General features: G+C 39.0%; 1 protein-coding gene across 1 annotated transcript; it reads left to right on the top strand.

The window, feature by feature from the left end:
• The first annotated feature begins 6,325 nt into the window (after positions 1 to 6,325).
• On the top strand, positions 6,326 to 11,320 carry LOC147849599 (uncharacterized). The gene is made up of 4 exons (XM_087337330.1): positions 6,326 to 6,655; positions 7,246 to 7,544; positions 8,369 to 8,806; positions 10,653 to 11,320. Exons 1-4 carry the CDS (start codon positions 6,356 to 6,358, stop codon positions 11,137 to 11,139), a joined length of 1,524 nt encoding a protein of 507 aa, XP_087193456.1. The 5' UTR covers positions 6,326 to 6,355; the 3' UTR covers positions 11,140 to 11,320.
• The last annotated feature ends 877 nt before the right edge of the window (positions 11,321 to 12,197 follow it).

The raw sequence follows: 12,197 nt of genomic DNA, 5'->3' as shown, positions 1-12,197 counted from the left end.
GTAAAAGACGTGAAGGAACCTTGCACACCAGGTCCTTGAGTTCCTTAAATGCGAGGTCTAGTGTAGCATTCTAGACAATAGGTTTTGTAAACTTACACGTTTGACCTTTTAGAAGATCAGTAAACGGTGTCATCAATTGGGAGTAATTACGAAGGGATTTTCGCAAAAACCCGACAAAACTAAGGAATGATCGAACTTCTCGAATATTCCGAAGAGTGGGCCAAAGCTTGATTTTCGCGATGCGAGAAGGATCAATTTCAACTCCTCCTTCGGTTATGAGATGTCCAAGATAAGTAATTGATTTCTTGAAGAACTCACATTTTGAAATCTTCGCATAAAAATGTTTGTCACGCAATGTTTGTAAAACAAAGCGGACATATTTAGCATGTTCTTGTAATGTACGACTATAAACTAAGATATCATCCAAGAAAATAACGACAAATTTTCCAAGTTGTTCTCGGAAAATGTCATTCATTTCTTGTTGAAATGTAGCCAGAGCATTGTTCAAACCAAAAGGCATAACCAAAAACTCATAATGGCCATAGCGCATACGAAATGTCGTTTTAGGAACATCGTCCTCACTTATAGGAATTTGATGGTAGCCAGTACGGAGATCAAGTTTCGTAAAATACCGAGCTCCTTGGAGACAATCAATTAGATCATCAGCCCAGGGCAATGGATACGAATTCTTGATCGTCACTTTATTCAAGTGTCGGTAATTAATACACATATGCCATGTGGCCTCTTTCTTTTTAACCAAGAGAACTGGTGCACCCCATGGAGATTTACTATAACATATATAATCCATTTGTAAATAGTCCTTGAGTTGCTTAGATACCTCATCCTGTTCGGATTGACTTAAACAATAAGGAGGTATACTTATTGGTGCAACGCTAGGTACAATATCTATACAATGGTCTTTATTATGTTTAGGAGGTAACCCATCTGGTAGTTCACTCGGAAAAACATCACGAAAATCATTTAAGATTTCATCAAGTTGTTGTTGTTCAAAATATGTTAATTGAACCGAGACATTATTGATATTGTAAACATGAATGTTCAGATCAAGTACACAATAAAATAGAGTAGAACAAGACAACTCGGATATTGATGGAGAGGAAACAATCGAGAGGGATTGTTTTTTTAACACATTGAATAAAATGAGTACAATCATTCAGTACAAATGTTATTGAATGATGAACCCAATCAATAGATAAAGAAGAGTTTTTATTATAGAACCAGGGATAACCCAGTATTACATCAGTGGTACAAAGATGTATTACATGGAAGTCTACTTCCTCTATATATAAGTATCAATAGAAATTCCTAATGAATGAATCGCCTCGTTGATGTATTGTACTCTTCCATCAGCCAAGTGCACCGTATAGGTGTGATCACTTACGGTGGGTTGGATTCCCCATATCTAAATCAAACGATCATTCACAAAGTTATGTGAGCTTCCCGAATCAAACAAAAATTGTACGGGAGATCCATTGATATACCCGTTTGCACGTAGTAAATCATTGGGACCCAATACATAGTGAGGGAAAGAACATTGACAATTACTTAAATGATGTGTATAGACCTGAAGGACTTTAGGAATTCGACCTTTATGGTCTGCAGCTTTAGCTTTGTTGTCGTGCTCTTTCCGTTGGAGCTTTCGACAGTGCTCTTTTGTATTACCCTTCTTTTTGCAGAATATGCAAAAAGGATGTTGTCGTTTACAATCGTGATCCATGAATTCGTTGGGTGTCTTGCATTTCCCAGCAAATTGCGACTGCTTAGTCCTAGGCGCTTCGTTGGGTTTGTTGTGGTCCTTCTTCGAAGTGCGTTGATAGTGAAGAACTATTTCAATGGCCTCTTCGAAGGATTTTAGATCCTTATCGTGCACTATCCAATGATAGTCTGAATTGGGGATGCCATTGACAAAACAAGCTATCAACCAATTGTCCCCTTCTACACCCGATTTTTGGATTTGGGTTCGAGCATGGTGGACATAGTCTTCTAGCGAAGAAAATTTCCTGCTAGAGAGGTTCATTAAAGCTTGAGCTACCTCAGTTCGAGAGGGAGGTTGTAGAAATTGGCCCTTAAAAACTGTGACAAAATTTGTCCTGGTATTGGGCAATTTCCCCAAAGTTCGAAGCCCATGCCACCAAGCGGCGGCCTTACCCCCTAGTTCTCGGCCGACATATGCAATCTTCATACTATCTGGCGTGGGATAGAGCTCAAAATGAGACTCCCATCGGCCCAGCCACGTGCAGATTGCTTCTTCATTTCTTTCCTTTTTCTCTCCCATAAATGGCTTAACGACAAACGATGGTTCACCCCGTCGCTCATCAGGTCTATTAGTCTCACGTTGTAAACTAATGACACGTGCCTCGAGAGAACTTTGAGATTGCTGAAGTTCGGTCATCTGTTGAGCGGTGAAACTAAGGTATTGGGTTATTTGTTAAAAATAAATGTCAATGGACATTTGTTTAGGAGGATTTCCTTGAGTTCTTTCCGCTTGAGCGAATGACATCGGGTCATTATTTTGAGCCATTGAATGATTATTTCTGGCAAAGAAATAGGATAAGGTCAGACAAATAGTCATAACATCATATCGTGATGTAAACATATCATGGGCAAGGACCCCCCGAAGTGTACTTAGACCTCAAGTCTAAACATGTGTTATAGTCATATGTATCAACAATGTTGTATGGTCTTAGTTATATTTGAACTGGAGACCTCGAGAATAAATGCATTAAACACTTGAGCTAACCAATTAGGTTGCTCTTTTTGAATGTTTAATGTTTCATGCATTATAAGAGATATGTGAGGCATTTGCCCATATATGTTTTTTTAAAAGAAACATATATGTCAAGAGTCCTTATTTCCCCCTCATTTACTACAAACTTTGTTGGTACGTTACCTAACCTCAAATCTCGTAATTATGATGGAATACGCCAAAGTGCAACCTAATGGTCAAGCCAAATGAGCCCTCTTTTCGTAGTAGGCCCACGTGGCCCATCACATGGTTACGTCATTACGAATGCCTCTCGTAAGAATGATCTCATGGTGGCATCGTATCCATGTAATGAGGGAGGGATGTTGGATATGTATGTCATAGGAGCGACCTCACATGAAGGAGGGTGCCGATCCACCCGACCGCCCCCAAGCGAAGGGATCCAAATGGACTCGAGCCTCGATCGGCGTCCCATACTACCATCGTGGCGTCGAGTCGTACCTGGTGCTGGCGCGCTCGCTACAAGAGTTGACCCATCACAAGAACAGAGTCTCGACGTAGTCAAAAGATGATGAAATGAGGGTAGTTAGGCCTCTTATTTATAATGATACCCAAGGCCCCCAGGCAAGTTCACCCTTGGCCTAATGGGTTGTCTCAATCCCGAGGATTAAAAGTAATCCTCCCCTTCTTTACACTCTCGTTTAACCCTCACACTTATCCACGTGTATAGAATACTACGGTAAATTCTCAACACAGGATATTATATGGCCATGCCCGTAACAGTTACCCATATGGGAGGGTTAAGGGTGAAAAAATATAATGTGGGTGTGTAAGGTGCAATGGGTAATGTGTGAGTGTGAGGATGTGTGTATGTACACATTCACATTTGTGTGCATGTGTACAAATATGTAACGATCATATTTCGTACTACATAAACCCCACCCATGGGGTGTGAAATAGAACAAGGATAGTAGAGAGTTACCCCTCATGTCTCATTTTTCCCTCTCATATTCTCTCTCCCTCTTTCTTGGCTCCACCCCCACCCAAACACATTCGGTAGACTGTTTGCGGGTGTGTGCTCGACCTCAAACCGCTTGACAAGTAGCACACCTAATATGCACTAACTTTGTGACAACGGTAATTGTAGCCTTAGGGGCTCAAAGAGATGAGTTCAGATGCTCGACTAATTATGCATGGTAAAAATTCGTAGTTGGGAACTTCCAACAACTGTCTTGTGATTAAGGATGAAGGCTTTCCACCAGTGAAAACATTGTGGTTTATGTTGGTTGTGGTGGGGATATTCCAATACATGTATGATAACCTTCACAGGTAAGGGAATGGAGTTTCCTTCTATAACATACCCCATTGAGAACTATATTTTTTGTGTTACTTTATTCATGAGTGAGTTTGTGGTAACAACCATCTTGGACTAGTGGTGTTCACAACTAGTATTTACAGACCTAGAATAGAATCTTCAATGGCCATCACTAAAGAACAAGCATCAAGGAAAGTTGTGTGATCACGACATTATGTGGGCTTTGGTTGTCTATCTTTGTGCTACGTTGGATTTCAAGATATATAGTTGGGATACTTAGAACGTTGAGACTATCAAACCACTAATTTGGAGAAGCCATACATATTTCTTACACAAACTATGTTCTATGAAAAAGTTATTTGTGTGGAAATTTCAACTAGGTAGTGGTAGTGTAATATGTTTTGTCTTGATGTAAAATAGATGTAGTATATTTGTGCCCTATTGTATCATTGGGTGACTAAATTGGAACCTCCTAGTTAATATGAATAATGGGCTCTCATCTAAGTGGATCATGATATGGCTAGATTGGGTCATTAATATAATAATTGGGATCGGATTTGATTGGGTCACTCTAACTCGATTGGGTCAAGCTTGGTCTTCAAACATAATTGGGTAATTCAACCTGATTGGGTCACTCTATCTCCACTTATTTACCTTGATCCACTATGATCACTCTAACCTAGTTGGGTCAACTTTATTTTTCTAACCAAGAATTTTTGGGAATTGCAAAAAATGTATTTGTGAAGGGGGTCATCTCCCTCTCTATTTTAATTGTGTGATAGAAAACAACTTGCCTCGATGTGCTCTACCATGATTTTCATTACCATAAAAAACCATAGGTAACATACCAAAACCACCTCCCTAGTACTTGATGATGATGAGAAGTACTTAGCTATGACATTGAACCTCTTAGTAAAACAGGTTTGATTTCTCAGAAGTAGTGTTTACTACGGTTGGTTAGGTGTGAATGTAGAAGAATAAGAATAAAATATATGACAAATTTTCTATAAACTTAGTGTGCTGAGTCCATTGAATTCAACAAATGTACAATGATGCAACGAGACTACTAGTAGTTGCCAGCTTTGTCTTTCCGATGAGACAGATCTCTTCAAGTGTCTTTGGCACCATATATTTTAATGTTAATAACTATTTGTTTATTTGTTTATTGTTTATTATCTATGTATTTCAATGCTCCACCCTAATGAAATAATCAAAACATCATGTACTTTTCTTCAATTTTCGAAGAATTTAGAAACTTTACCTTCTTGCAACATGAGATGTGCGTTTGACTTGTTATTGGATTTGTAAGAAAATCGGCCCATATCGATGCCGATGGCACGAACTTTAATTCTACCATTGTATCTTCAATTAAGCCTCGTAAAAAAAGATGCTTATAGGAGACATGTCGAATATTGTCGCTCATATTTGGATTTTGCGCTAGGTTTATACAAGATTGATTATTGCAATTTAACTCCAATATTAGCACTTCGAATATTTTTAATTCTTTGAGTATTGCTTTAATCCAAATTCCTCCTTTTGCGGCTAATGCAACTATGACATAGTCAGCTTCAACCAATAGCAATGCAATTGTTGTTTGTTTTCTTGGACCCCCAAGCAATTTCTCCACCCACTAGGGTATAAACATACCCACAACTAGTATATTGCAATTATTTATATCCCCCTTGATCGAAATCAGACGAACGCGTCAAATTAGATGAGGGATTCTCCGTCCACTTAAAGTGACTTGGGACGAGTCACTTTAACACGATTAAGGTTTCGAGTCACTTGGGATTAGTGAGTGTGTGTATAAATAAATAATCGCTAAACCTTTAGCACGAGTAAGGTTTGGGGGTATAGATTGAAGAGTTTGCTAGTGTTTTGCACCTGCATTGAGCGTGAAATGTGATAAATAAACTGGCACTAAAACATATATCTGGCCGCCTTATGTACATCCTATTAGTAGTAGTATGTAGTTGAAATGGTTTACTTTCCATGTCAAAAAACGACGAAATATGAGGAAGAACGACGTCAAAACTTACTTCTGTGGATTGTGCAGAGGATTATGCTCCTCTTCACACTCCACACCTCTCTCGGTCTCTGTCTCTGTCTCTGTCTCTGTCTCGTTTGACATATTCATTCATTGTCTGTGCTAACAATAGTAGCAGTAGCAGATGAGTTGTTGGATCTATATCCATCCATCCATCCATCCATCGACAGAGAGAAATACAAAGCCACCCCAATTGTCTCCTCACCACTGACTGATAATACTGTTTATTTCATGTAAATCATTTGTGAAGAGAACGCCTGGTGTGAGAATGGATCCACACAGGCGGGAGGTCGTGGTAACGTTGGTGTTGGTGAACCTTGCGGGTATCATGGAGAGGGCGGATGAGGCTCTGCTGCCTGCTTCTTACAGAGAGATCGGGTTGAGTCTTCATGTGTCACCCACACGCCTCGGAAGCCTTACTCTGCTTCGCTCCACTGTTCAGATGCTCTGTTTCCCATTGGCTGCATATATGTCTTCCCGCCACAACCGTGCCCACGTTATTGCCTTTGGTGCCCTCCTCTGGGCATCTGCAACCTTCTGTGTCGGTGCCTCCACCACTTTCCTAGAGGTAAACGCTTCTTCTCTCACCATTTATTTTTGTACTCAATTCTGTTTTCTTTCTCTTTTGGATCATCCACATTGATCCTCAACTGCTTTGGTTTTTTTTGTTAAACTTACTTATTTATATTTTGGGCACCTTAGGATCGTCTGTCTTTAAATATGTATGTTATCCGCTTTTTGGTTTTTTCTCTTCAAATCATCCACCTTGACCTTTAACGCTCAACCTGTTTTTCTTTCCTTCTTACATCAGAATCACCTTGTTACTTTGATGCTCTAACTCCGTGTGTTTTGTCTGTTACACATCAAGATCTTGTTTTTTTCAGTTTTCGTTTCCAGTTCCATTTCTTTCTTTGGATTCAGTTTGATGCTCAGGTGCTCATTTCGTTTTGCATAATACATTTTGAGCATTAGAGTCATCTTTTGATTTCATTCTTTAATTCGGGTTCTGTCTTTCGTCTGTTTTGATCCTCACACTGCTTAGCTTTTTACACATTAGACTCATCTTATATTAAATTTTTTTGGCTAATTATTTCCAAATCAACTTCTTTCGTTTGTCTTTGATTCTGAAGCTGTCTGTATTGTTTCTGGCACATGAAGGTAGCCATATCCCGGGCTCTCAATGGTATTGGCCTAGCCATGGTCATTCCTGCCATTCAATCCTTGGTTGCTGATGCCGCAGATCCTGAGAGACGTGGTGTTGCTTTTGGATGGCTCCAGTTCACAGCCAACATGGGAGGTGTCTTTGGAAATGTCTTCTCAGTTCTTTTGGCTGGAACCACTGTCCTCGGCTTGGCAGGGTGGCGTGCTGCTTTTCACATTATTGGCATCACGAGTGTTATAATAGCATTTCTAGTTGGTCGATTTGCAGTGGATCCTATATTCAAAGATGGTGCCAAGTATGTTCCGAAGCACACCCACCCACCCACACATACGCCCACATGTACCTATGCATGCCTACAAACCCCTGACTAAGGGAGGTTGTCCATGATTTTTGAGACATGGGTACCTAAAAACTTGCGTTGTCTGGCAGTGCATAAAATATGGCTTTCCTTTAGCATAGCTCAGGTGAAGGGAAGTCGACCATGGGTCTCCATATACTCACACAACTCTTTTAGATGTCATCTCTATCATGTACTCCCCAACCAAGGCCTAGAGTACATTACTTGGACCTCGATAGAAATCCCTAAATACGAATGTTGCTCACACCATGAGACTGACCCATAAGAAATACAAAAAAAGAAGATAGAAATGGACGCAATGGACTGGGAAAAACCCACCAGATACAGATAAAACTCATATGACCCTCTGAAAATATCTTTGATAGGTGAAGATGTTACAATCATGGAGGGTGGAGCCTTCTCTATTTCTTTGAGAGCTAGAAGGATCTAGGCATGGAAACCTGCAAGAACATCATCACAGGCTTGCTGGAACAGAATAGGTTGACCAAAGCCTAGTAGCCCTTCGAATGTTTGATGCCTACAAATGGGAAGTAATGCCGTATTTGTCAGGCCCTAGGCATTTTCACAACTTATTCAAAAGAAAAAACCTGTCATGCTGAAAGAGAAAACAGTCATAGCCAGGCTGTTAACAACTTGATGCATTTAAAATTGAACCCATATTGCACTAAATAACCAAGTTTCAGTTCTTGCTTCTCAGAAAATTGAATAAAAGGTAGATTAGGTTGTGTAAATTTTGATTCTTAAATCCTCTTCTACTGCAGATTGGCTGAAGGAAGACATACTTCTGCACTTCAGGAAACTTTTAATGATGCAAAATTCGTCATGAAAATACCAACGTTTTTAGCTATTGTTGCACAAGGCATTGCAGGAACCTTCCCGTGGGCAGCTTTATCATTTGCTCCTATGTGGCTTGAGTTAACTGGGTTCTCACACAACGTAACAGCTACAATTATAGGTTCTTTTATGGTCTCTGCTTCCTTGGGTGGATTATTTGGGGGCTGGTTAGGTGATATTTTTGCAAGGCATTTGCCAAATACCGGAAGAATAATTTTGGCACAGTTCAGCTCAGGCATCGGAGTTCCATTTGGGGCCATCACGTTACTGTTTTTACCGTATGATCCATCCACTGGTTTTATACACGGGACAGTCTTTTTTACCATGGGTTTTTTGATGTCATGGTGTGGAACTGCCACAAACAAGTAAGTTTTATTTATTTATTTCGTTACAATCTTATTCAAATCATGAATATAAATAGAAGCAATGGCAGCAGTCTTATGTTTTTGATGGAACTCTTTGGACGGACTTGTGAATGTTCTATTTCTATTCCATAAGGAAACATCTATTCCTCGATGTAGATGTAGTGTGCATGTGTACCCAAGTGCTTATTTAAGACATATATATCTGAATAAACTGAATAGTTGGAAACTCTTGAATAAAGTCACAAATAACAAGAAGAAAAAAGAAATACATCCTCATGTGGAGTATAAGATGCACATATAGTCCTTCCCTTGTGAATATGCAAGTTTAAAAGTTAAAGATCATCACCCTCATAAGCTATCACTCTCCATATACTCAATCAGTTTCAAAGATAGGCTGTGAAGAGACTTATTTTAGTGTCTACTATTCAAGTAGTTTTGTAGAGGTGATGGTTAGACTATACCAAGATAACGGATATGATTAAAGTTGACGTTGACAAAGAAAAATACCAAAACTGAAGAAATAGATGGACCAGGGAAATGTTTTGGGGGAAATATTTATTCCCTCAATTTCCCAATTGATCTTTGTATGAGAGTATTAGTATCTTATGGCGGATCTATTGTCTTGCATTTATGAGGATTACACAAGATTGTGGTCGTTCTAGGGGTTAAAATGTATTATCTACTTGATGTCTATACATATTCAAATATTCCGCTACTTAACACATGAATTATCCTCAATGACCTTTTATTCTATAGACATTCAAATATCCCTCTCTACTCAAAACATGAATTATCCTCGATGACCCTTTAGTCTTGTGCCAGTTATGATTATACCATGCCAATCTCGGGCTCTGTAATAAGTTTGAACATTCAATGCTTGGCATGGCAATATTTCTTGCATTTTATTGAGTTAGACACTATATGCATAATACATTCTACATGCTGTCCATCTCAATGTGTTGATGAGATCTTGTCTTCATGAGGAGTTTTAATATGGGGCTGTGGCTTTCACTAAACTTGATTTGTAGCATGAAATACCAATCACCAGTGATTAGATTTATATTTGGTCATTGGAACTCCCTCATAGGCTGCAGGAGGTATCTACCTGCTGTTGGGTGTAATAACATGGAAATGAACCTCTATTATAGGTTAGGACTAGAAATATTTATTCTGCATTTGTTTGTATAACTAACCAAGGTTAGGACTTAAACCAGGTTTAAACTGTACACAGTAACTAGAACTAACTTGAAAGTGATGATTAACTCTTAAATAGTACAACAAAAGCCTAAATAAAGGAACCCAAAAATCAGTATAGTCTCTGGAAATAACATTCCGAGAGGGCTAATGGACACATGCTGTGCAGAGTGATCAGGAGTAACAATTGGTGGAGTGATGCATTTGAGTCTTGATCTGTGATGGCCAATGAGTATGATATCCTGCTTTCTCCACGTGGCATAAATAGGAACTATTATCATCGCTCAAGCCTACCAGACACCTGAGATTAATGCATATACGTATGGTAACCCGAAGATCGTAATATGACAAGTTCAAAGGAGGCTCAGAATATGTATAGATAAGTAGCTCGGTAGTAAATGTATAGATAGATGCAGGGAATTACTAGATGTAAACAACCAAATTTTTTGCTGTGCAACGACTTATCAGATTGAACATACTAGGAAGGAATTATTTAGATAACATACTAATCTAGTATGTTCAATCCGATAAGGTAGTAATACTGCCTTATCGGATTGAACATCCTAACAACTGAATCATTCTACAGAGTGAACAACTGATCTGATTAACATACTAGAAAAGATTGGTCTGGTAACATGTGATGATTGTGCAGTCCTATATTTGCTGAAATTGTACCTGAGAGAATGCGAACAAGCATCTATGCCCTAGACCGATCATTGGAGTCAGTTCTGGCATCGTTTGCCCCTCCGCTTGTTGGTATTCTTGCTGAAAGGGTCTTTGGCTATGTTGTTGTATCATCTCATGGAGGTGATGCTGATATAATCGCAGATAAACATAATGCAACAGCCTTGGGCAAAGCTTTATATGTTGCATTTGGGATCCCCTTTGCCATCTGCAGTCTTTTGTATACCATCCTTTACTGGACTTATCCCAAAGACAGGGATAAAGCTCGAGTTCAAGAAGAAGAAATGGATGAAGCAATAATGATACCTGGAAAGATTGGATTCCTTGATGTGAATGGAGGATATATCAGCATCACTAAAGATGTGGAGCAACTTGAAGCCGAAGAAAGCAAAATGAATCATTATGAACCGAAGTATTTGGGAGAAAAACAATCCATGCTTTCGGATATTCACTAGCTTTTTATTGTAATGGATTTCATGATTGTACAAACATGAGTTGAAAGAAATGTAAAAACCTGGTGTACAAAGCCACTCCACAAGGTAACAGTGGATTCTGGTATTGTACGTAAATCCCATCGTGTAGGTGTGTATTTTCCACAAAGATTGATGCCAGTTGCAGTTAATATCTTTATAAATTAATGTGTATTTGAGTTCTAGGTATCGGTACCTGCAAATATGCAAATGTAGGTGACATCATCTGTGGTGAAAGAGGAAGTGCCCAATATGCCTCTGAAAAGGTTGGAAGTTGTTAAGAGCATCTTTGCAGATGGTTTAATTTGTATCTCTTCTAGACCTCTTTCACTTGCTTCTTTGTCCATAACCTTAACATTATAAATTCGAAAATTTGGCACATTCCTCCATTGCATACACCATTGTCGTGACATCTTGTGGATTTGAAACACCGATTCTCGGTTGGGTCTCTTATATGAATTGTTTAGAAATTTTATCTAGTCATCTTTTATAATTTTGTATGTGTCATAGTGTGGGTTCCTAATTCTGATAATCAAATAAATGTATGGCCAATGTTGAAACTATTTGGTCTTAGGTTAATCTTAATTCATTCAATTTTCCTAATTTGAGGTGTTGGATATGTCAAAGGAGACATGATGAATCGGAATTCCGTAAATCCCCAACGAAGAATTTGTTTCTTCACAAAGGCTCAATGTCAGAGAAAACCCCATGAAGGGTCTTCTCAAGAGAACAAGCCCATGCTTTCTTGGAACATTCAAACAAGTTCTATTGTAAAGGCATGGGTGAGTCACTCACTAACCCACCACTTGAGATCACTTCTTTGAAATTTGACGCAAAGGAGCCTATCTAAACCCTTGAAGCCCAAAAGGGAGTTTCTCTCACAAGGGATCTAGAAAATTGCAAATATTATGCAACTAAAATTGCTATGATAATCTAGTTTGCATGGAGTTTGATAATTTTATGTTCTTCCATAGCTACCACGACTTTCACCTTCTCTCTCTCTCTCTCTCTCTCTCTCTCTCTCGTTATCGTTATCTGCCATT

This window comes from Azolla caroliniana, unplaced genomic scaffold (assembly GCF_043228905.1).
Source record: "Azolla caroliniana isolate FFs.n. ecotype wild unplaced genomic scaffold, voAzoCaro1.0.p SCAF_29, whole genome shotgun sequence".
Lineage (NCBI taxonomy): Eukaryota > Viridiplantae > Streptophyta > Polypodiopsida > Salviniales > Salviniaceae > Azolla > Azolla caroliniana.
Note: the sequence above shows the minus strand (reverse complement) of the source record. Positions and strands in the feature narration are given on the sequence as shown.

Excerpts from the sequence above, each read along its gene's own strand:
- LOC147849599 (XM_087337330.1), top strand. The coding sequence starts at position 6,356 with ATGGATCCACACAGGCGGGAGGTCGTGGTAACGTTGGTGTTGGTGAAC. Across the intron at positions 6,656-7,245 it reads CCTCCACCACTTTCCTAGAG|GTAGCCATATCCCGGGCTCT; the intron begins GTAAACGCTTCT and ends TGGCACATGAAG. Across the intron at positions 8,807-10,652 it reads TGTGGAACTGCCACAAACAA|TCCTATATTTGCTGAAATTG; the intron begins GTAAGTTTTATT and ends ATGATTGTGCAG.